The 25,351-nt window shown below is 43.3% G+C and overlaps 1 protein-coding gene across 2 annotated transcripts; it reads right to left on the bottom strand.

Annotated features, from left to right (window-relative positions):
* Positions 1–282: 282 nt before the first annotated feature.
* trappc8 (trafficking protein particle complex subunit 8) lies at positions 283–25,341 on the bottom strand. Of its 2 annotated transcripts, XM_056378312.1 has the most exons (30): positions 24,669–25,341; positions 21,086–21,295; positions 18,895–18,978; positions 17,664–17,753; positions 16,714–16,888; positions 16,298–16,451; positions 15,374–15,464; positions 14,336–14,598; positions 13,808–13,923; positions 13,499–13,649; positions 13,276–13,376; positions 12,914–13,019; positions 12,661–12,792; positions 11,360–11,584; positions 10,764–10,869; positions 9,679–9,873; positions 9,329–9,501; positions 9,125–9,199; positions 8,189–8,294; positions 7,486–7,643; positions 6,456–6,889; positions 5,749–5,905; positions 5,573–5,669; positions 4,964–5,032; positions 4,810–4,868; positions 4,343–4,549; positions 3,947–4,048; positions 2,920–3,059; positions 2,203–2,292; positions 283–1,585 (listed from the first exon to the last, which is right to left on the bottom strand). In XM_056378312.1, the coding sequence occupies exons 1-30, from the start codon at positions 24,823–24,825 to the stop codon at positions 1,351–1,353; spliced, it is 4,458 nt and encodes a 1,485-aa protein (XP_056234287.1). In that variant the 5' UTR covers positions 24,826–25,341; the 3' UTR covers positions 283–1,350. The 2 variants fall into 2 exon arrangements, with proteins under 2 accessions (XP_056234287.1, XP_056234288.1); XM_056378313.1 differs by lacking the exon at positions 18,895–18,978 and having other exon boundaries at positions 24,669–25,335.
* Positions 25,342–25,351: the final 10 nt, after the last annotated feature.

Raw genomic sequence — 25,351 nt, 5'->3', positions numbered from 1 at the left:
ATATATTTACGTTATAATGTCTGTACAGATGAACGTGGAACCTTCAGGTGAAATTGCTCCCAAAGATAAACCAGACTTGTGGAGATCTCTTGTCATGAACAAAGTATATGATGACTTTACTGACTTACCAAAACTTTAGTTTGCTTAGTTAAAAAAAAAAAAAACTTTTAATGACTTCTAGACCTGCAATGCTGTGAGCTTCAACCTGACAGAACAGGGTTTTTTTTTTACCAGCATCTTATTCTTTATATTTTTATATAAGATCTGAAACTGTCACATTACTCTGTATCTATAAATGACCATTTATTTTTCCCTCTCCAGAGATCAGTCTCTCACAATACATACAGTATCATTAGTTACATTTTTATTTTCTATTTACATCCACTTTGTTATATAAATATAATACATAATTTTCAGAAAAGCTGTCAAGTCGATGCATACAAGAGCTCAATCACAATACAGTGAGGTTAAACAGACTGGGGGGAGGGGGGGGGAGGGGGGGAGGGAGGGAGGGAGGGAGTGATTGGATTGGCTGGAATTTAGAAAATCAACAGCGTGCACATGAGGACACGGTGGTGTGTTGTCCTGACAGAGTGACGGTCACACAGAGACCGCTGGGTGGAGACGCTGCAGGCGTCGGGGCTGTGGGCTCGATGAAAAGGAGGCTGGGTGGTGAGATGAACGATGTTCAGGATGTAAACAGCTTGTTAGGATGTCACAGTGAGAGACATGTCAACACTACTGCTCAGTCCATTCGGGAGTTTGACGTCTGATTTCTCTAGAGTTCAGAGTATTTGCAGATACAGACCTAAAGAATGATGGCGTCGGTGAAATGAGCACTCGACGTGGACACACACACACACACACACACACACACACACACACACACCCTGCACACAACAGGTGCAGCAGTTTGTCTCTGACTTTGCTTCAAGGTTTTAGATCAGAGTCAACATCCTGTGTTTGAGATGCTGGTGACAGGTGGGTGGAGCGGGGCGGGTGGAGGCAGCAGAGGTATGGAGGCTGGATGGTAGGAGGGTAAAACTGTGAGACGACGGCTAACGTGCGAGTGAGACTCTTTGATGCTTGGCGGATGAAACTTGATATTTCTGAGGTCCATGAACTGTCTGACCACTTCACCTGTAACGTCAGCTCATCAGTCTCTGGAAACTGTAGCTGTTTGTTTTAAATAAACATTTTTTCTATTATACTAATTATTACAAAACCTCTGTCCAGTTTTATTCAAGAAGACCGAGCGTGGTCGTGCACAGAGTCGCTGGTGGACTCTGGTCATTGGTTTGTGTGTCCACGGCGTCCTGACCCTCCTCTCTACAGGCCGCGGCGCTCCTCTCAGGCATTGTTGATGATGATGAGAGCGGGACTCGCCGTCTGCTGACTCGTCTCACACATGGTCCCCTGCTTGGCCGGTTTGGCAAAGACCCGCGGCGTGTTCAGGTTGTAGACTCCTGCCTGGAGGAAACAGGCTCGCAGGGTCAGACACAGCACCTCCTCGGGCTTCAGCTGCAGCTTGTACTGGCTCTGACCCACCCAGGTGAACGAGTTGTGGACATCCAGAGACTCTGGGCTGGAAAGGGCATTAGAGGGAAGGAGAAAACAGTCTTTTTAATATGAAGCCACTATTTAACGGTGATTGTATCGTATAACTGTTGCTGATGCGGCTGCCTCGGCCAGGTCGCAGTGGGACCTTACCTCGTTCAATAAACTGATCTACTGAAAAATAAAATTGTATTCAACTGTCTGTCAAAAACAAGTCCTCACATCCTCTGTCAGACAGCAACATGCCTTCACTGTGAACACTTCACTGGATTCACAAAGGCTCTTCCTCAACTGGAACTTTACAGCTTCACATTTGAATTCAGTCTCTGAAATATATGAACTTTATTTAAAAGCAAAGAAAAGAAAAAGCAGAATCACCTCTTTTTAGGGGGAACATTTTGTTTACACATTTATAAAATAAACTGAAGGTGGAGTTTAAAGACGTGGGTGTTTACAGCAGCTGGGGTCAAATGAAAAAGTGAGATCCAGTTGCATTATGGGAATTCCACCCATGCATGCAAGTCCCTGCAGGTCACAGAGGTGTGACACTAAATTCCTCCTCTCCATATTTACTAACTCCTGTCATGTCTCAGGAGGGATATCACATGACACATACAGTAAAACACGTGACCTCAAGAAACTCACCTTGTGCTTTTGTGCCGCAAGTCAATGATGACGTCCACGTGCGCCAACGAGCAGTTGGACAAAGTCAGAGTGACTGGAACCAGACAGAGACTAGAAACGAAGAGAAAGTAGAACGTGAGATCACTGTGACCTTTGACCTTTGTCCACCAAATTGTAATCAGTTCATCTTTGAGTCCAGGTGAATGTTTGTGCCAAATCTAAACAAATTTCCTCAAGGTGGTTTTCAGATGCCACATTCAAGAGGTGAGGTCAGCGCCACTGTCCGCCTCCTCCGAGACAGGCGTGTCAAACTCAACCAGAGCGGCCAAAGTTAAGAACTGGGTCCAAGTCGACGAACAAACCTCATCAAATGTATTGATCATGTTTCGTTTCTTAGTGTCGTCTTATGTTATATTCTTTAATCACGGCCACATCATTAGAGTTAGAGTCATTAACGATGCTGAGGACAACTGTTCACCAACACTATTATTCCAGGTGACCACCTCATGAAGCTGTCATCAAGGTAAATGGAGGCTGCTAATATATGAAATATATTAAAAATATTTTTTTAAACACTACATGATTCAACACGTGTTATTTCATTGTTGTGATGTCTTCAGTTCTACGATTTAGGAAATACTCAAAATAAACGTATGGGCGGGTTCTGATGTACTTTTGACTAGTACTGACATTTCACATCCGTGTGTGTGTGTGTGTGTGTGTGTGTGTGTGTCTCACCTATCCTGGACAAACGTGTGTGTGTAGGTCTCGGGGTAGTGCAGGTTGGTCTTGATGAGCTGGGACAGCTCTGCAGACGGCACGGCGACAGGAAGAGGCAGCTCTGATTTAAACTTGAGCAGAACCATCTCCTGAGCTTCCTGGAACAAAAACACACACAAACACTCGCTCTGAACCTCGTCCAATCAGCTTTGAATCCATACTGAGAGATGAAGCAGCACATCAGCTTTAGAGTCTGAAGCTGCCTCTGTATGTGAGGATTTCACTGTACCGGCAGAATATCGAAAACATAAAGGGTCAAATTTTGTCTCACTCGCCTGAAACGCAGTGAAGCGAACGTGTGTCTCCACTCCTGACACGATCAATAACACTCTATAACATCAATATCTACAGTTTTTTTTTTTTTGAATGGATTCCTTACAATAGAAATAAAATGTTCCTCTGCTGCCTCCCTCACGACTGTCACAGTAACAGCAGTCACTCCTGTGTAACTAAATATAGGATACAAATAATAAAATGACGACCCTTATAAAGGATTTAAGAATGGTTTATAACTAGTTTATTAATTAACTTGTTAACAAATCAGTTAACAATTATAAGCTGTTATAACACATTAGATAAAAACGGCAACAGTGACCTGTCGCTTGCCAAATAGTGAGCCCACATTTCTCTGTACGGCTCAGCCTCATCTCTCATTAGTTACTGAGTTTTCTTTGTTTTCTCACCATCCAGCGTTTGTACCTGCTGCTTCATCACATATTTGTATATTGCACAGACCGTAAGGATGGTGACCTCTGACCTCTGGCTTATTCCTGAAGTCATTTCATGGTTTTATCTTGGTGCGGTGTCCAGTGTTGATCCCACGTCAGCTTTCAGCTTTTTATTTATTTATTTATTTAGAGGAAATACATGTGATGCTGAACGTTGGACACGAAAGCAGGTTCACCGAGTTGCAGTGTGTGTGTGTGTGTATGTGTGTGTGTGTGTGTGTATGTGTGTGTGTGTGTGTGTGCGTGCGGCTCCTGACCTCTTTGGGAGTCAGAGAAGTGGCCTCCTTGCCAATGGTCTGCAGCGCCACGTGGAGCTGGCCCTCCAGGATCAGCTGTTTGTTGTCCTCCACCACGTAAGCCTGTACAGACCCACAGATCACACACTGTCACCTGCAGCACTAACTGTTCATTCAGAGCTTCAGTGAAGCGTGTGAACAAAATATTCAAATGTAGATCATGTGACAAACAGTCACACACAGGAGACGTTTACACAGGACTAGTTACATCTGTGATTCACCACCTCTGATGGCTGATGACCCGAGTATAACGAGAATGATAGAGTAAAAACAAAAAATTAAATTAAAATTATTTCTGGCTTCACTGAGCCTGAAAAGTGTCAAGGGGTCGGTCGTCATCTGGCCGTGGTCACGCACCTTCCAGATGACGATGATGTTGAGGTCCAGCTCGTTACACTTCTTGACGATGTTGGTGATGTCGGAGGCTCTGTTCTCCGAGGGGACGGCGCCCTGACTCTTGCTGCTGGACGACGTCCTGGACGACGCCACATCCGCTCGCTGAGACTCCGCGGTCCGGCAGCAGCGGAAGAAGAAATCTCCGCAGGGTGTGGAGGAACTGATGATCTGCAGCGAGACAGTAGAAGAAGAGATGAGGGGAGGGCAGAGAGCAGGAAAACACACAGGAAGAAGAAGAAGCTAAAAGTCAGAGCTAAAAATCAGTTATTGCAGGTTTAAGTGCTTTTCACAGAATCATCATGTGTTCATCTACAGAGATGGTAATGAGTTAACTGTAGCTCTGAGCACCAAAGGAACTATGAGAACAAATTAAACTGATAACAGCATTTCAACTTCTCCTTTCTCTAATATCAACGTGTTAAATTTACCCGTTCGTTTCCCAGATTCAGGTCTGCAAACGTGTATTTCTGCACGGCGCCCGAGGTAGCTACAAACAGACAGGACAGTCAAATCAGTGCTTGTTGAACCCGGTGAATCTACAGCCGACTGGTGGGGGTTGTGTTTTGTCTCTGTGTGATTTACCTTGGTGGGGTTTGCATCGTGTGGCCCTGAAACACAGCTTGGCTCTTTCTCTGCTGGTGAGTTTACAGTCTGGAGACAGAGAGAAGCAGCGATCGATACAGAGAACGTCCAACAACTCCAACATGACACTTGGGTTTGTTCCACTCATTGATGAAGACTATGAGATGTGGTGTGAAAGTTCAGAGACCTCATTTAAATTCACTTAACCGTACATGCGTTATGGAACTTACTAAGGTCGTTTTGCAGGGTTTCTGTGGAGGTTACTAAAGGACAGAGCGGTGGCCACTCACAGACTCCACCTGTCTGAACTATAAGCCACAGCCACAACTGCAGTTCAGTCAAGTGTCGATCATTTCCACGTTAGTTTAGAGCTTTTTGTTTTGGGCTCTGTGTTTTAGAAATGAGTCAGGGACGGACGGGACACTGGGAAAATCTTCCTCGCTCCTGATGTTCACGATACGACACGAGAGGAAGGCTGGCTGTGTTTTGTTTTTATCTGCGGTCCGGATACAGTGATAAGCTTTTGTTAAAATGGAGACTGCAGCTGTGTTCACCACTCGTGCACTTACATATGAATGTATAAAAGAATAAAAACACATAGTGACTCACCTTTATCCCTGGATGGGTTGATGCACTTGTGGAGGCGCCAGTGTTGGCTGCTGCTGGACACCTGGACAATGTGAAACTCACGCACGCCGGACTCACTCTGCGAGGCGAGAGGAGGCGAGTTCAAACAAAGTCCAAACGATGACAAAGAAAAGTGTGTGGCGTCCTGTGTATCTCACCGCGTTGATGTTCTCCACGTCGATGAAGACCAGCGTCCCGCCGCTGCCCTTGTCGTCCAGGCTGTGATGTGGAGGGACGCTGCTGCGGGAGGCCGACGCCTGCACACTCAGAGAGCGACTGGCACAGATGAACACCGTGTGGCGTAACACCCGATGACTTCACATGAAGAGAGAGACAGTGAGAGATGATGGAGCTGGGTCGTCTACACATGATAAACAGACCTCGCCACCATTTTATCACTAATTACTTTGTAATAGAACTTCTGCATCAAATTTATGATGATAAAATCCAGACATTAGTCATAATCTGATTAGATACGTTTGCAAACAGCTTCTTTTTTTTCCTGCTAAAATGTTTTCCAAAGGTCATTTTCAGCTTTTGCTTTTATTTTATAGTAGAAACAGGAAACATGGAGGAGAGAGCCAATGGAACTAAACTATAACATAAGAAACTATAATATTGTAACGGCACTTTCACAATAAGAGTCTGCTTAAATACTTCTAAAAAGCAAACAGACGCTGGTCCATTATTACTGATAGAGTCAGTTTCTCTCTGGAGTTTTCTTTCTACACTTTTCATGTGAACAAACAAGTGCGACAGTATAAATGTCTCCCAGGAGAGACTGTCTGAAAACATGTGCCGTGATTTAAACAATTTTAAAATCTTACTACGTATGCCTTAAACTTAATTCCACTTCTATTCTCACCTGATTTTGATTCCTTTCTCTGCGCTCTCGTAGTAGAACAGGAAGTTGATCTCATGGACTCCCTCCCTGTCCGGTCCTCTGAGCCAGAGAGGCAGCTGGGTGGACTCCCCCGGCTGCAGTGTGTCGCCCTCTATGGGGATCTCCATCACGCTGGACAGCTGGCTGAAATCCTCAGCTGAGACCAGCATCTCGGTCGCCACCGAGCCCATCTGGGGGGTGGTGGCCAAAGTTTTATAGGCCGAGCAGCTCTCAGCGGAGTTCGGGCTCAGCGGCGTGACGGGCGTTGTGGCCTGGCTGCCGAAGGTGAAGAAATCAGGGTGTGTGGACGCCACGCGCAGGCCGCACAACGCGACGCTGCTGACGTTACAGAACTCAACGTAGGCCTTCCTGATCTCACCACACAGCAGAGCCGTGGGAAACTGCAGGAAGAAGACCTGACACACACACACACACACACACACACACACACACTGGAATAACTTGCATTTTGTTTCAGTGCCACAGAAGAATTTGTCCAGAGAAAATAAATGGTTATAAAACATGTTACAAGCTGTGAATGACTGAATTCTGCTTTTTAGGTAAAATGTGGTGACTGACACGTTTCCCATCAGACCCACATGTTCAGACTTGCACTTGTGTAGTTTGTATTTTATTTGTTCTTGTGTTTATTACAACTTATTATCACTATTTCCTCCTGCTTTCCTTCCTTGCTGCTCTGTCTTTTGTCCTGAAGCACAGTGCGGTCTGTAACACTTCTTCTTCAGGCCTTGTGGGCAGAGGCTTTGCTCCATCTTTGATGTACAGGAAGTGATTGGTTTTTGTGACATGGAGTTGTAGTTTCAGCAGCATTAACTTATTGTAAAGAGGGAAAAGTGTGAGCCGGACAGGTGTATTTTGTAGGAAAATATCAGTAGATACTCAACATTAATTGAAATTAAAACTGATTTGAGCATGAACAGTCTTTAGATTGGTCAGACTCTGTTAGCTCTGGGTGGGGTTAATGTCTCTACAGTCAGTGAGTCAGTTGTACCTCCATCAGGGGCATGGATGGTGTTATGAAGGGGTCCAGGCGTCGATCAGGACCGTGTCGGACCAACATCTTGTCCTCTTTGGTCTGGTTGAGTCGCGGGCCGCGGATATTCAGGTCCTGTTTTCCACGAACCACCATCAAATTCACGCTCTGCTGGCCTGAAGGCGGGAAGAAGATCCACAGTGTGTGTGAGCGCGGCAGCAAGAGACAAACCATCCAGAAACATCTGTCACTGGGTTTTTTTACTTTAAGTCATGAATGGTTTTTCAAACACAAAAGAAAAGAAAATGTAAATTCAGCCACATTCAGGTTCTGAGCTTCAAGCACATTCAATAAAAAAAAAAATGTTTTTTTTAAATAAAATATGAAACAAAACAAAACTTTAATTTAATGAATTAAAACAAAACAAAAAATGAATTAATTTAAAATTAAATTAAATTAAATAATTAAAATTAAAATCAAAATGAAATAAAGTAAAAATAAAAGCAAAAAATATAATTAAAATTGAATTAATTTAAATAAAATAAAATAATTAAAATTAAAGTAAAAATACAATTAAAACTGAATTAATTAAAATAAAATTAAAATTCATTTAAAATTAGATGTGTCCAATCACTTCTGAGCCCTTAAACTCTGGGCTCTGTGTGTGATAAAGGCTGTATCTCCCACTCAGTTTAAAGCCGACACTTGGTCTCTGTGTTACCGTCAGTGCTGGGAGCCGTCTCTCCAGAGGACGCTTCAGCCAGGTTGTACACCACACCGACAATGTTCAGCTGTCCGGTTCTGTGTGGCAGCAGCCTGAGTCGAGCCTGAGATCAAAGGTCACAGTGACATCATGACTACATTTTTGTCTCTCATGAACTACAGAAGGATTTGAAATTTTAATTTTGTCAATTCTAATGTTTTTTATGCAGTTTCATAGCCAACATGTGCAGACGTCGAAGTGAAGACTCATATTAGAGACTTAAAGACTTATATTTATATATGGATTTTAGATGTGACGCATCTCTGTGATTCTTCAGTGGTTTATAATAATTCATTTAGTTTCAGAGAGGAAATGATTTGGGGCTGGTGATGGTTGGGTAGAAGGAGTTTCTATTGAAAAACAGTAGTAGCATATTTATTTAAAAAACAAAAAAAAATCGGAAGTTCATTTTCATCTGTGTGAACTGAACTTTGAACTAGTTCTTTTTAAGTGTGAACTGGCACAACACTGGTTGTACTTTTTTGTCTACAATAATACTTGCACATGCTGCTTTTAAATATAAAATCTATAATGTGTCTGTGTGAATTATCTGTGTCTATTTTAATCCCCATGAATTTATGTGTCTGTCTATCTATAAACTGTAAATGTCTATTTTTGTACACATTTCTCTTCAAGATTTCCTGATGTCAACGAGACGACCTGTTTAAATAAAGGATTTAATAATAATTAAATTATGTTTCCAAAATAAGTTCAAGGCAGAAGTGAAACCTGATTACTGAGCTGCTTCATGTAACTACAGATGATCATTATGCTCGTTTAAACTCAAACCGACAGAGACGCCGTAGTGTGTGATTTACGATGCGTGCAGATGTTCAGGTGACACAACAGGTAAACTGCACAGTCGACCCTCAGAGAGTCGTGAGAGCGTCTTACCGTTTTGGTCTCCTCCGGACCCATGTGAAAATCGAGGATGGTCTCCGTGGTGACAATGTCGTCTTTCTGAGTCATCTGCAAGAGGAAAGAGGTGTTGAAGAGATCATGGAAACCTTAGTTTTGGGTTTTTATTGCATCCATCCTTGGAACTGAATAATAAAAACATCATAATAATCTAAAAAGAAATGTGCTCAGGTTGCCCACCCCTCGAGCGAGGGTCTCCTCATTGGTGACGGCCTCTCCTTCCAGCTCTTCAGTCGTCTTCTCCGTTGATGGAGACGCAGCATCGGCGGTGAACCTCCAGAGGAGGGAGAGGTTGGACAGAGCCAGAGAAACCTTCAGAGGGTTCCTGAATGTCACCTCCACTATGATTGGCTCTGCAGGGACAGAGAGAGGCGCTGTATACTGAGCAGCGACAGGATGGACGTCTGACAACAGAGCGGCGTCCTGGTCTAGTCTAATGGCCAAGATGCAGACCACATAACCTCTCTCTCCCCCACACTTCCTGTTCGGATCTCTACTGCTGCTCTGTGTGATTCCTGATTTGCTCTTACCCTCCACCACAGCCAGTGGGTGGCGCAGGTTGTCCGTCTGGCTGTTCAGGCAGCTCTGGGTGGGCTGGAAGTTCACTGGGACAGTCCCTCGGTTGGCGGCGGCCACGAGCTGCTCCTCCAGGTGGCACCACATCGTCGCCAAATCCTGGTCATACTCCTGGTCCAGAGACACATGAGTGGCTGCCTGTTTCTCCCCTGCACGTATCAGATAATTAGAATCAAACACTGGTGGTTAATCGTTGTGGAGTAAACCTTTGCTCAACAGTAACACATCACTGTTCATAAATAAGTATATTATATAATATGTCGGTCAGACGTCACCTGTAACACATACATGTTATTTTGAAAAACAGACTATATCACAGGGTTTGAGTTCACCACGTTAAATTTCATACTTTTATTTATCAAATATGTTTTATTGAGCCAAGGAAAGTTACGCAAGCAGTAAACTGTCGTACCAGAGCTAATAACCAGATAATGTACATTCACAGGTTTAAAACAGGTGATATAAAAGGTATAAGGATTTGAACGTTATCCAAGATAAACAACTGAAAAAGAAAAAGGCATAAAAAAAATAAATAAATAAATAAATGAAAGAAATTATTAAATATTTACGCAAAATAAATGTGTGAGTGCTAAATAATAAATAAAGGAGAGAAGATTAATCTGAATCTAAGAGTGGAAACATAACTCAGATAAAGGAGCCCGGCCTTTTATCTTCCCTCTCAGATTTTAGATTTTTAATTCACACCGACAATAACAAGCAAAGGTTCTGGAGTGTTAATAAAGTCTGAGATACTTTTGAAGATATTTGAACAAAAAGGTGAAACTTGGGGCGAAGTACGAAGCTACGAGAAAGAGTCGACTGTGAGGAACGTCGCTCATCACACATGGGTATATAGATATAGATATATATATATATATCAAACATATTTATGGTGTTGACATCTATGAGTTTGTAGTTTGGCACAGTTTATATATTATAATAATCCAGATCTGGTGGATCAGGCCTGACGAGGACCGGTCACCCTCCTGTGTTGGGATGAAATGGAGCTTGGATCAGAAATGATTCATCGGCGTGTTACCTTCTGCCAGGCGGCGCTCGTGTCCGAAGTAAACCCTCGTGGCCGAGCTGTGGATGCAGGGCAGAGGCAGCTGGGGGAGGCTGACTTCATTTCCCCCCATCACATTCTGAAAGAAAGACACACACACACACACACACACACACACACACACGTCATTCTTATTTCTACACTCAATCACTCACTGGACGACCTTCCTGTTCCACTTCCTGTGAGAGTGTCCTCATCGTCTACCTGAGAGCTGCTGCTGGTTTTTTTTGTTACTGTGAAAGATCTGATGTATTCTGGGATTCACGTACCATCATGTTGTGATGCTGTTCAATATAAAGGAATGGTGACATTCCCTGACGTCTCAAATCTACTTCCTGTTTCCTTTTTACTTTTCTATAAGAGCCAGACAGACGTGTGCAGGACTGTGTGGCGTTGGAGCTGGTTTGACACTAGTTATTTTACTGTCTTCTTATTCTGAGCTGATGCACGTAGATGTGAAGGTTTGAGAACGGAGCCTTGGGGAACTCCACGCCATTGTTATTCACTCAGATGTGTGATTACCGAGTGCCTATCCTGCAATGACAGGTAATGATGACACTGTGAGTTACCTTATAAACATAGAGATACTCTCTGAGAAAGGCGCCCTGCTGCGTGGCCGTCTGTCTGCTGTCATTGGTCAGGATCTGTCTGAAGGCTACGACGGCGCTCTCTGGTTGGCGGAGTGTGAAGGACTGACGGCCGATGGTGAAGTTGATGTGGTCTTCCGCCAAAGACCAGCCCCTTTCCTTGTACACCTGCATGGCCTGGCAGTAGCAGCGCAGCGCATGTCTCCGCTAAGTGAAGCGACAAGCAGAGAGGGAGAAAGAAGAGGGTGTGAAGTTCACAACGCAACCAACAGCAGGAAACACAGAGGAAGAGGAGCACAATGAACATGTTATTATTATTCATAATGGATCACTGAACCCACCCTGATGTAGGTGTTTGGTGCCTCCATGGCTCCACACCTCAGCCTTACAGCCAGTTTGTCCCAGTGGCCAAAAAAAAAATTATGAATTTCTAATTCACAAAGGTTTTTATTTTTGTTTAACTTTCCCAGAGCCTGGAACAAAGAAGTTTGTATTTTCATGATGTCATACTCGTATATAAAGTCTATTAGCTTAGCGGGGTCAGCGGGCCGAACCTTAATGTGCAGGTGAGTATGGTAAGAAAGAAGAAAGTGGGGTAATAATCAAAGAGGATATTTGTGAGTTTTTCTCTGCGGCACAGTTTCTTGCCAGGAGCAGGCGGCGGTGATCGTCGCTTGTCGAGAGCTTCGGTCATCGGTTATAATATATTTACACACTCTGAGCAGCGCCACGTCTTCAGGGCAGATCGGAGGCTACAGTGAGTCGCTGTCGGAAAGTGACAAGTCAAGCCGGAGCTAGCTGGTTAGCGTGCTAACTTCAGTAGAAGAAAAGACGGGAGAGTTAACATTGCCGTTTGTTTCCACCTCTGGAGACAGATGTTGGTGAGGAAATGAATGAACTTCGATGTTGAACTCACAACGTTTCTTCTAGGCTGGTGAGTAAACAGCTGTTAATGCTAACGTTAGCTATGTAGCAATAGCAAAACTTACATATAGCTCCTTTAAGATGGAAGAATTGAACGTACGCAATTCTGATCTGTGTTTCAGAAGCAGACACATGATCTGCATCTCTGTGCCCACACAAACAAACCAGTGCGGTGAGAGTTCGCTACAGATTAAAGACGAACTTTGGCTGAAACAAAGAAAAAAAACAAACAAACCTGGTTACGAGAATTATTAGGTGTGCCCTTCACAGACAGACACATCACCTGACTCACAGGTGTAAACTCATTTAGAGCTCCAGACAGTCCGACCTCACAGATCAGTGATGGAGGAAATTCTCACCTGTCCCGCTTTGCTGAAACGATGACCAGCCAGGATCATGTGGAAGGCGAACTTGCGCACCATGGGGTTACGCATGTTAATGAAGCAGTGGGCGGCCTGTTCCAACAGCAGAGCGCTGCGCAGGTCCGAGTCCTGGACCAGAAAGTCAAACCAAGGTCAAATTAAGAAAAGAATCAGAAGAAGCAGAATCATTTCACACAGTATGATGTGAATGTGTTTCCTGTTTTCATGAAAGTACGGCGGGTTTCCTCACCTCGCTGGTCATCTTGATGAGCAGCGTCGCAGCCTCGGAGTATTTTCCCTGACTCTTGAGAATCTCAGCGCTGAGTAAAGCGCATCGCTCGGCCAGCACCATGTTCCTGCAGAGACGGAGATTACGCACGATACAATAACCATCCAGATTCTGTCACACGTTTTAAATCGCGGGGAAGCTTCGTGAGAATTTGAGAGAGAAAACTTCATGAGAAAACTGGTCTCAGGTGAGGGGTCACGCAGGGGTCAAAATCATGAAAATAGAGACATTAAGCATCTGAAACTTTTGTCTGGGAACAAAAAGGGCGTCAGAGTTTTATAGCTCTAGGAGTCTTTTTCAAAAAAACAGAAAACAAAACTTACTTGCAGACGTCTCTGTACGTCTGTATTGCAGTGTCCATGTAGTGTGCTGGATACGGTCTGGCAGCTCCGGCCTGCAGAAAGGCCGACACTGCGGCCATTTCCTGCAGAAGAGGACGGGGACGGATCACAAAGGAAAGGTTGAGAGGATAAAACGTCAGGATTATGATTCAGCTTTAAAATGAATGACATCATAAAGGTGTGTGTGGGGGGGGGGGGTTCTCACCAGTGCTCCTGCAGCGTACAGCATGGCCTGGTCTGACAGGAAGTCTTTCTTGGCGGTGTGGTAGCAGCTGTAGGCCAGCTCGTAGTGCTGAACCAGGAAGCACAGGTCCGCCATCTTCCTGATCTGCAGCTCGGGGGCTTCTGGGGGATATCTGACATCAGAGACAAGAAATGTCAAACCAACAATGTGCAGCGTTTACAGAGCAACACGACGACATGTGAAAAAGGTGAATACGTCCTGAGTGCGCTGCGGCATGTATGGTGTAAATACGTATGAGGTGTGATGAGGGTGTAGCGGCGGCGAGCTTACAGGAGGCCACACGTGCTCTTTGGTTCACTGATGCTCTTCTCTGGACCTTTCCCTCCGCCAAACCACTTCTTGGTGGCGGTGAACAGAGACCGGCTCAGACCCTTCCTGGAGACCAGCTGTGGACAGAGAAGCAGGCTAAATCATTTATTTCTACACAGCCCTGCGATAAATCCTCCGTCGTGAAGGTTGTAATGTTCAGTTTTTATAGAGGTGTTGATTCAACTACTGGATCATTTTAATGGCTGCGGTTTATGTTGCTGTGGGGCTGCACTGACTTATACTGACAAGTCATCCACCTCATTCATATTAACGAGGGTAGGCTACATAACAGAAACCGTTCTGCTCTCTGTTTGAGTGCATCTCTGTTACAGTCAGCTGCAGTTGGACCAAAAGATTTATTGTTATTGTTCTGAGTCTCAATCTGAATCAATCTGGTAATAACTGAACAGACGTCAGGAGAAGTTGTAATTGAAAACATCTCTGAAGTTTGGAGAGCAGACAATCAGAAGTTTAAACGTTGAGTGGCACCTGGTCGTTGAGCTGCCGGATGTTCTTCTCTATGTGTGGCAGGAGGCCCCTGAAGGTAAACTCTTGGATGAACTGTCTGATGTGGTCATGGTCATTCAGGGTCAAACACGCCCCGTGGCTCCCTGCTCCTCCCGCCGTACTCTCTGGATCTCTGGCACCTTTCTTCAGGTCAGTGTTCACGGCGCCGAGGACGTGCAGGCTCCCCGAGCCGCTCTCCGCGTCCAGCTGGAGAGGATGGCTCTCAAGGCTGTTGGAAACTCCGTCTGGTAGGAAACAGGGTGGAAACACAACACAGAGAGCTTTAGTCTTCACCTGATTTATCTGAGCTTTCATTTGTCACAGAAACCAAACAGCTCTGCACAGGATTTGACTCAAAATATGATAGATCATTAGATCATTCACTAAACTTTATTTTCCAAAATGTAAACAAGTTAACCCACTGTATCCATGGCAACATATTTCTGTCACTGCATGCCGCCTACAGCTGATCTGATGTAAACAAACCTGACAGTGTAACTTTGTACAGACTATATTCTCAGGACGTTTGGGTTAGCTGCTGGAAGACAAGTGATATCTGACATCTGTCTGCCTCTGAACCTGACAGCCAATCAGGTCAAATCAAAAGTATTGCACGGCCTTCTCAGGTGTTGCTCAAGATATTAGTTACGAGGCCTAATTCATTTTAGTGTCGGCGCAGCGACCGGTGCAATCAGCACTCTGACAGTTTGGTTTCCTGACCTTGAAATTTGTTGTGTGTTTGTTTGGTGTTTCGGTGCACAGGAGGGACGAGACCTACAAACATGAGATGTTTATTCAAACACAGCAGCACAAGAAGAGCTGTTGGTATTTTGGAGGAAAATGAATCTTGGACTCAGTGCAGAGAATAGAAGTTGTTAGCACAGTTTTATTTATTGTTGTCGTCAGGGGAGGCCGGGGCTGTGGCCGGTGAACTGTTTGTTGTGGTGGGTTTTGCTGGTGGTCTTGTGTCGCATCTAGAGGCAGCGATGATCGTTTACAGAACCTGCTGAACTGACTGACCTTTCTCCATTGACTGTGGAAGGTCCACTTCAGCTGCACCGACACTGTTCTCCGCGGCGGCGCTGTTCACAGCCGGATCGTCGAGCGTATCCTGCAGCAGACGTCACAATGTTAACACAAGGCACATCTTCTGATGGTGCACACAACAGAATGAAGCTCCGGCTGATTCATGCGTCCCCGTCGTCACTGCTGCGACTGAGACGGAAGCACAGACGTTGTATGTGGAACTTTATTTAAACAAGTGTAAAGTACAGCAGCTTCAGAGAGTATTCAGACTAGGGATGGACCGATAATCAGTGGTAATATTAAACATTTTACGATTCTTGTAACGTTATGTTTTTTTAACTGATAAAATAAAATAAAATCTCTCTCTCTGTCTATGATAAAACTGTGTCAAAGCTCAGGGTATAAAACCATTTCTTGATAATAATAATAATGGACTGAGTCACAATCAGTCAAAATGACGAAGAGGTCCTGGGAGGAAACGTGATCCGGAGAGCAGGAAACCTGACACTGGGGCAACGGTTCACTCGTCAGCACAACAGTGATCGAAGCACACGAACAAGACAACGCTGGAGTCAAACCCTGGAGCCGCAGCCCAGGACTGACTGCCCAAATCCAGCTGTGCAAACTCACTCAGGAGGGTCTGAAGACAGGCTTCAGTTACTGGTTTTTAAAACATTTCTGTCTGGACTCTGAAGCCACTGAATGTTTTGACACAGCCTGCGTAGGAAACTGCTTTTACTTGGCAGCGTATTATTATAAATGGACGAACTTGAAATTTCTGATTAAATAAAATATCAAAATAAATATGTATGTAATAGACTGCACACCGATGTCCTGGCTCTCCATTGGCCTTTAACTAACTCTATTGTTGCTGCAGCTAAACATGCTGGACCGTGTGGAGGAAGCTACGGCGCTTACCTGGTTCTGCAGATTATTCCTGTGCAGGTACTGACTCCAGGGGTCCGGGATCTGCTCGTCTTCTTCAGCTGAGGAGGTACGAGAGTTCATCTTCAACAGATAGCAGCCCTGAGGACCGTACCTCTGCTTCATGTCCTCGTACACCACATCTGCCCTGGAAGAGGAAGACCAACAGTTGATCAAACACCGACAGCTTCCTCCACCACAACACTATTTGTGTTTAAAAAGAAACTACTATTAGTCGAGTCGTCATAGTTCTTTAACAGAGAAATCATAACACACAACATATTTCAGTAATGCAACATTGCTGATGTTACACAACCTCAGATGGTGTAATTTATACATGTATTTTATACAACAACAACACAGATCTGCAGATGTCTCCAGATGTGCCCAGTGAAGCGTCTTGTCAGTACCTCTGTTCATCCCCCTCGCTCATGTCGTGCAGTAAGACGTAGTACTTCAGCGTGTTGGGGATAAACCACTTGGGGTTGGTGTATTCTCCGCTGTGCTGGATCCTGTGCTGCTCCTGGGAAAGCTTGAGGAACTGCTCCACGGGCACCGCCTCAGTGGAGGACACCACCAGCAGGCCTGCACCAGCCAGGAGGTCAAGGACACAACTGTGACCCGTGTGGATCCATCAGAGGAGAGCAGGTACACTGAGCCAGGAGGGTCAGAGGGAGCAGAGGACGACGACTACTGATGATAGTTATTATCCTCGTTCATCATCATTAGTGTTACGTGCAGAATCTACAGGAAACGCATCACATCTTGCAACGAGTGTTGTCTGTCGTGGGGCCATCGTGTCGCACAAACACCACGTACAGTAAAACTTTATTGAACAAATTTAAAATAATATCAAACTGATTATCGATGTTTCTGACAAATACTACGATTACAACTGTAAATATTTTCGATTAAAATAAATTCCACATCTGTATTTGTGGCCAACATAGTCTACATTAATTAAACAAACAGATTTGTTACTTTGCGCTTTTCCCGTTCACGTCACGATAGCAGCACCATCCTGCAGGTCGTAGACGTCTCCACGATGCAGGTGGAACTAATGTTTTCAGAAACAGACTGTAAACATGCAACGGACATTTGCCGCGAGGTAACGGTCACATTATTCTGCCACAGCAGAGAAGAATAAAGTCGGTGGAAAGTTAAATACTGAAAGACAAAACTGTTGCGTTTGTCTCGTTGCCAAGAGACCGTCGCTGTTGTGAGAGAGTTCAAAGTTCACATCATCAGATCTATATATATACGAAACTATATGTTTTCTCAGCTTTCCATAGTGAGGGCGTTTGACATTTGGGATTTGATGTTAAAGGTTCTGCTGTTTGTGTTTCTGTTGGAAGGATACAGGCGAGGTAGTGATTGAGGAACTCGTGGTCGGAGGCGGGCATCGTTTGCAGGAAGTTCTCCCTGTAGGTTTCGAACCAGGGCGTGGTTGCTAGAAACAAAGACAAAATGAGATAATCAGCCATTGTTTAATACTGTATGGTTTCGTCCTGTCTGCCTGATCACTGTTACTGTATCTGAATGACACGTGCCTGTTACTGCTGCGACTGTAGCTGTGTCACGTTTTCATCAACATTACACACCAGCCTCTGTGTTGCTTTCAGCCCATTCATCTTGTGTCCAAAGGATCGGAAGAGGGATTAACCAGCATGCCAGGATAACCAGGATTTTCAAATCCTTCAGACTTCCTTTCCTGTCCTCTCTACTCTCTATCTAATAATTATATTTGATGATAATAATTTGAAGAGTAACGGAGGAGGTTTTGTTAGTAAAATGACAGATATCTCATATTGAGTTATGGCTTCACAAATATTAAATGTATGCGATGCCAATACTGCACCTGCTTCATGTTGGACACAGTGAGCCGGTACAGCATCCTCTACGCCACAAATGTCACAAATATATATTATATATTATTGTGGAGATGGGGCCGGTGCAAGTGCGCCGAGCTCCGCAATAATATATAACAGCTTAAGCCTAAAAACTTCTCTTTAGACCTGTCGATAAACAAAGTGCAAATTCAATGACTGAGTCGCATCGATGAGGTTTCTCCAACCGCACCAGAACAGCTGTCGTTACACACAACCAGCGCCTCGTTATATTCTAATCATTTATCATATGTAGAGTACCTTTAAGCCGGCATCGTTATAATTACTAAACATCAGAAAAAATGATGAAATTCAGCACTCATAAACAATTATTTGAGATTAAGCTTGTAAATATGCCTCTAACTGAACTTTTCTAGATAGTTGAGTTGACAGAAAAACTAATACAGTTGGCAAACAACTTTATTCTATAAGAGATAGATATATCACCTTATGTTCGGTTTAGAAAACCGGGTGTACGCCTGCTCTGAAGTATGTGTGGGCCACAGGTCACAAACAACCTGTTATTTCATATTTCTGGCAATCTCTATATATACAAAACAAAGCACCCACTACCTTACAACAAAAAAAGGAGGGACGCCCACAAGACATGGCAGCTACTGGAAACTAGAGGGAGAGGAGTGAGGGCGGGTGTGGAGCTGAGAGGACTAGGACTATCCACACACGAGCCACGAGGTGAGCTGATACCTGAGCAGTGCTGGGAGGTGCTGACTTCCAACAGTGTTTCTCTCCAGGCACTGTACCATGGGAGGCTAGCTTTAAGAGAGTGATCTGACAGGTGGAAGCAGAGAGCCAAGGTCATGTTAGTAACATCCAATTTCCTGCAAGGTCTCCTCATTCAACATGAGGATGTAAAGATCAAGAGAAAAATCAGGGAGGAGAAGAAGGAGAGGGTGTTGTGTAAAACGCTGAGAAAAACACTGATTGTGTCGTTTGAATTTAAAGCAGAGAAAAGATGGAAAAGTGTCAGTGAATCTCAACAAATTAATAGTCAAAGTTCAAATTTCACTTCTGCTCTATTTTACACTCTTCTGCTCTGTGGATCAGCAGATCACATTTCCCACTATTTTATTTCAAATGTAATGTGCTGGAAACACAAAGCCAGAAGAACAAAAGATGAGTAACTGTGTGATATAATTAATTCTGGTCTGGAGGTGACGGAGTGAAACATCCTGCCGTTGCTCAGACGTCTTACGTTGCAGCAGGAAGTCGTCGCCGTCTCTCAGCAGGCGAGGTTGATGGAGTGAGGATGGTCTGTATTTATAACTACAGCAAACTAATCTCACGGTAACGTTGGTCTGAGGCCTGAGTTAGTCTGGGGGTAAGGTGTCTTAACTCTTTTTGGCTTAAAATGAGTCAGTCTGTGTTTTTGAACAGTGTGACTGACATCAGACTGATAGACCAACACTATAGACCAGTCTGAAACATCTTATAGACCTGCTTCCTCTCTGCACGGTGAGATCTCACAAACATTAAAGCTGGGTATTATCTCTGGTATCGGTTGATTCACCTACTGCTAAGCCTGTTCATGGTGCACTCTTGACTGTAGCTGCACGTCTTCTGCTAAAAGCTCGGCTCGTCTCGTAGCTGCTGCAGCTGACAGAGGGATTTGCTTGATTATTTTCCAGCACTTTCTCTTTTTGTTCACAGTCTAACAATGTTTCAGCAGCTGCTTTCATTCACTCCTACACACATCCCTGTTCTGGAAACAGATTTTTGTTTCTCTAAAAATCCATTGTATCCTCAGTGAATACTCATTTCCAGACTGTGGAGCTGTGGAGGACTGGGAGAGGGGACTCTGTGGACTGGTCATACTGGACTTCATACTGGCCTCACTGCGTTTGTTGTACAGAGAATAAAGATGTATTTGTGTTAATCTTTAAAACACTGCTTGTAACTTAAGGACTAAACAGACTAAAGGAGCCACACAGCTCTGCTTGTCACCGATTATTATTTAAATCTGAAATTATTTGCAATCCGGATAGAAGTCTCTCTGGGTCCAGATCCAGACCAGAACCAGTCAGTCAGTTTCTCACTCGATCAACAGTAACTGAAAATTATTGAAGTGAATTTTTCCAGCAATAAAATTCAAAATGTGTGTGAATGTACAGATCTCATGAGGAAACAGAAGGGCTTTTTCTAAGAGGTTGGTAAAGCAAAAGAAGTGATTATTAGTATATTAGAGAAATTATTAGTAGCATATAAAAAAACGGGGTGAAAACAGCATTTGATTTGATTCCTTCTCTGACTCATTGTCTTACTGTTAATTTGAGCTGGACTGTTCTACAGTAAGAAGCATTTTTAAACGGTTCACCCGGATTACTGCATTAACTCAGTGACTGGAGAGAAACTGATGAGAAGAATAATTGATATTTCAGCTCAGTGTTTGATAGAATTGATCAGAAGTTGTGATTGAACACGATGAACTGTTACGGCGTCGAACCATCGGCAGCTTCACGGATCAAACGTTTTCTTATTAACAGGAAACGTACAATACATGTGAATGTATGTTATTCTGAAGTGTGGTGTGCATCAAGGAATTTGTTTAGGATTGCTTTTATTATTAATTATTTAGCAGCCGACGGAAACGAGTCGCACGCCCTGATGACATTTGTGTTTGTAGAGCTAACTCCCACTGAATACTTGCTTACTGGACTATTATAATTACTAACAACAGTAACGATAATAATCACAATAACAATAATTACTCCAGTGAAGTTTAGTGTTGTAGTTGATGTTTGTTTTTCAACTATATATCTTTAATAACTAAATGTTTGTTTGTGTTTTGGTTGAAAGATTAACATGATCCGATTTTCTAAACCCTCAAATACAGAATCGACCCTTAAAATTCCAGGATCAGTCCGGCTCCGGTCCTTACCACTGAAGTTGAGGTCGTAGTCTCCCGCTGTGATCACACTGGTCGCAGCGCCCTCCTGTGGCTGACAGGATAACACCACTTCATTCAGCAGCCGGCGCTGGGCGGGACTCAGCGCAGCAGACGTCGCGTTTGGGCTCGTCACCACATTGTTGACACAGATACGCAGGTTTTTCACGACCTGCACCTGGTTGTTGGGGTCCCGGATGTGACCTAGAGGAGACAAGAACAGTCAGGACAGTATCCTGTTGTGCAAGGTCAAAAAATAAACTCAAACACTTTGAATTGTTTAAGTTATTTGTCAAGTAAAATCTCAACTTCTGTCTCCCGCTGTCCAATGTGAGGATTTGCTGCTTTTCTCTAAATATTTCAGAAAAGTCATATTGGGCTGTGAGAAAGAGTGAAATTTTATAGACTTAAGTTATTTAACTAAAAGAAAAAGCATCAATAGATGAGCTATAATCAGAATAACCTTTAGTTAAGGTTACAACCTTTCTTTATTCATTGTATCATTAAAAGAGCCGCACATAACAGCTTCACAGCATCTGTAGAGAATAAATATCCATACAATGGCATTTTCATGTTCATTCTCAGCACGTATAACTACTTACTCAGTACTTACTTATAATATTCTTTCTGGTAAAGCTTTCAGGATATTTGATATAACATATTTTTCACAGCCTGTGAAATATGATTCATTGCAGGGCTGAAAATGTGGATATTATTTCCATGTGACCTCACTTCAAGTTATTTTATTCTGTAGCCCCTTTACAGACACACATCACCTCACCTGAATCTGAGACCAATCTCATGTCTGAATGAGCACCATGGTCACTTTCACATAAAAGTCACAGTGGCAATCTTACTAGGTCGCTAGTAAGCAACTTGCAACACGAGTCTGAGATGAATGCTGCTATTGAATAACTTAAAGGCTGCAGCAGCACAAAGGATCAACCACTGGTTTTTATCCCTCAAAGGTTTTTCAATGTCACTTGTTCTGGTCATGTCTGTAATCTCTCACATCTTGGTAAGATGCGGGTACATTTATAAGTCAATCTCTCTTTCTTATGAACATGTACCATTTTACTAATTATTCCTCCATTAAATCTAATGAGGTTTATTTTATTAACTTATTAACAGGCCATCATTTTTAGTCTTTGAAACTGATACTGGTGCATTAAAGGGAACAAGAAAGAGAAGAAGAAAAGCTTGTAGTGTGTTCAATGAATCACTTTATTAAAGGCTTCTGTTTAATAATCTTGTCCTTATGTCATTTTTATTTATGATTGTTCAACAAAGTTAAAAAAATATCCATTTCCTGCTCAAACAAAACACAATGTGCAGCAGCGAGACGTTCAATGTTGCCTGCTTCAGTCAGACCAGACAGGTTTAGATTAGTCTCAAAAATTCTCCAATTACACTCAGCATTTGTTTAACAAAATAGTGATTTTACCCCATAATAAATAATGTTGAACGGAGTGCTTGCCCCCACTTGCTGCAGTTGTATAATATGCAGGCAGCTGGTTTGGAAAACAAGTGGCACCTATTTTTTTTATCCCAAATTGAGCACTAGGCCACACTACTGCTGAAATCCTGATCCTGAACAGTCGAATCCAGTTCACCGTCCTGATTGTTGAATGACAGAATAAAAACTGACACTGACTGGACGGTGGCAGGAGGGAGCGGCTGACTCAGGGTAAAGTGAAAGTAAAACAATATGCTTCACTCACAAAATGTTAGATAAAGCTGATAAATGAAATCAAGAAGTGATTGTATTAATGCTACATGTGTGTTATTACAGCAAATAAGCAAAAATCTACCAACTCTTTATGTCTGTTGGATCTCGACAGAAAAGCAGAAACTAGGACTTGACCTGGAGATGATAAATACAGGAAAACAGTAGTAATATCCACAGACTAACAAGTACGCAGTAACTGTCTGACTCTGGTACATGAACGAATCTGACGAGCCCTGAAGCTCCTACTCCACGAGTGCAGGAAGTATCGAGGAGGAGAGCAGGTTATCAGCAGCAGCCAAGAGTCAAGTCGAGTAAATGGGTTTGTATTGTTTTGTCGTACTTCACGGGTTTCAGCAGCAACTGCATTCACTGCCATAGATGCACCATCAGGAAAGGCAAACGCTTGCAGACCCCAAGGGGAAATGGAGCCCCTGATGGCCCCTCATATTGGCACATTTTGCAATTACAACTACAAAAGCACCTTAAGCCTCCCATATAGACATTACTGCTTATAGACATTTTACCTATTTTAGTCTGGCTTTTAATTGAATTTTATTTATTAATTTATTATTTTAAGCTGTTTTACCGGTTTGTCTTTTTATTCTATGATTATTTTCAGGATTATTTTCCCTTTTAATTGCTCATTTTTATTTCTGGTCATCTCTTCTATTTCTACTTTTATTTCTGGTTTTACTCACTTCCAAACATTCCCACTCATTTTAATATATCTCCTGTTTTAGAATTATTATTTTATCTTTATCACTCCATCATTTCATTATCTTTGCTTTCCAGACTGAGTATTTCCTCAGTGCAAATTTATGAGATTCATGATAGCATTTCCTAAGTTCCTGTTATCATTGTCTTATTTCGATTGTTTTTTATTTATTACTTGGTCATTTATTTTTCTGTGTGTGTGTGTGTGTGTGTGTGTGTGTGTGTGTGTGTAGGGTTATTTTTTTTTTTTTTTTTTAATTCTGTAAAGCACTTTGTGTTGCATTGTTTTTATTAAAAGTGCTATACAAATAAAGTCAGAATGATCGATTGACTGATGCTGTAGCCTCTACTCATGTCTCGCATGTGATGCATTCAGGGTACATCTGTAAATCTGCCAATAGTCTGCATGTGTGGAGGTGGGTCCAGGGTCAAGGTTCGCCACTGTTTACTCCTGTCACCACCTGCACACTTACCCTGCTGTGAAAAGGCGTCATTTTAACTCCAACCCTAACCTTAATCCAAAACAAACCCTAACCAATCATCACTCTTCAGGCCTAACCCTCATCTTTGGGGGGGGTGTTTCCTGGAGGCAGTATGTACCAGAGTAAACTGTATTCATAACGAACTCACAACAATACTAATAGAAAAGACCGGTGTGTTCATTGTGGGGCCAGCACCGGTGCAGACAGTCTTTAAAATGTCTTTAATGCACCTTAATGTCACTGTCCCTGCTTTAGTCCACTTTCCAGTCGAGGCGCAGTAACGTCTGTAACGTTACACTCCGTGTGTTGACTGCAACTAAAGCGCATTAGCCAATTAGCTTCCTTACTGTTTCAGCTATTTGTTGTTCGGTCGGATAATCCAGCATCAACTTAAAGGTTGGCCGGCTGCTTGAAAGTTTTCGCCTGAGAGCAGCTCTCAGTGCTGAATGGTCAAGTGTCACTCGGCCCTTCGTGTCTCCTCCTGCTGCTTAGTCACAGTCCAGCCTGCTAGCCGTCTGCTAGCGCGGAGCTAATGTCAACTGACACATCCCAGGCTAACCATGCTAGCTAGTTAGCTCACTACAGCTCAGTTTGTGACAGCTCTGAGACTGACAGTCAATGGACACGGTGGGAACCGAGCAGCCGTCCTTACCTTCGGACGTTAGCCTGCAGAAAGGCCTCAGCAGCTCGGCGAAATTCAGATTGTTCTTGCGGGTCATTCTCTCCGCTTCTTCGCTACATAAGACGGCCACCATCGGGACGAACGAGTCCTGGACGAACTCCTGGACAGACTGAACACATTGGGCCATGGCGGACCGGCTAACAGTCAACACCAGCTAACACACAGAACTGAGTCAATTGTCCTATAATTTAAGAAAGCCCAGACTATTTCATTGCTGAAGACAAGCCCTCCTCTATTTGCAGACAACAGCCATGTTGAATTCGCCAACCCACTTCCTGTGTAGAGCTGAGACGGTCAGGTGACGCCTCGAGGCTGGACGAGCACTTCCTCTTCCGTCCCGGTTGTTTGGAAACATGTCGTCGATGTCACCTGGAGGCTGCAGCAGGTTTAATTAACTTCTTACATAAAAATATAAAATTTGGTCTTCAAACGGAAAACAAAAAAAAATTGAATTTGGGAATGAAAATGTAATACTTTTAGAAAAATATTTTATACATAAATACTGTTTCTTAAAAAACACTCCTATATTTGACGCCTATTTAAATGAAATAATATTATATAAAACAATGTGATATGCTGTAATATTAAAAAAGCCCAACATGTGTATGATTATCTGTGCACTTTTATTACCTGACTGAGCTCTTATTTTGTCC

Source organism: Seriola aureovittata, chromosome 6, assembly GCF_021018895.1.
Source record: "Seriola aureovittata isolate HTS-2021-v1 ecotype China chromosome 6, ASM2101889v1, whole genome shotgun sequence".
Lineage (NCBI taxonomy): Eukaryota > Metazoa > Chordata > Actinopteri > Carangiformes > Carangidae > Seriola > Seriola aureovittata.
This window is presented reverse-complemented; position numbering and strand designations above follow the sequence as displayed.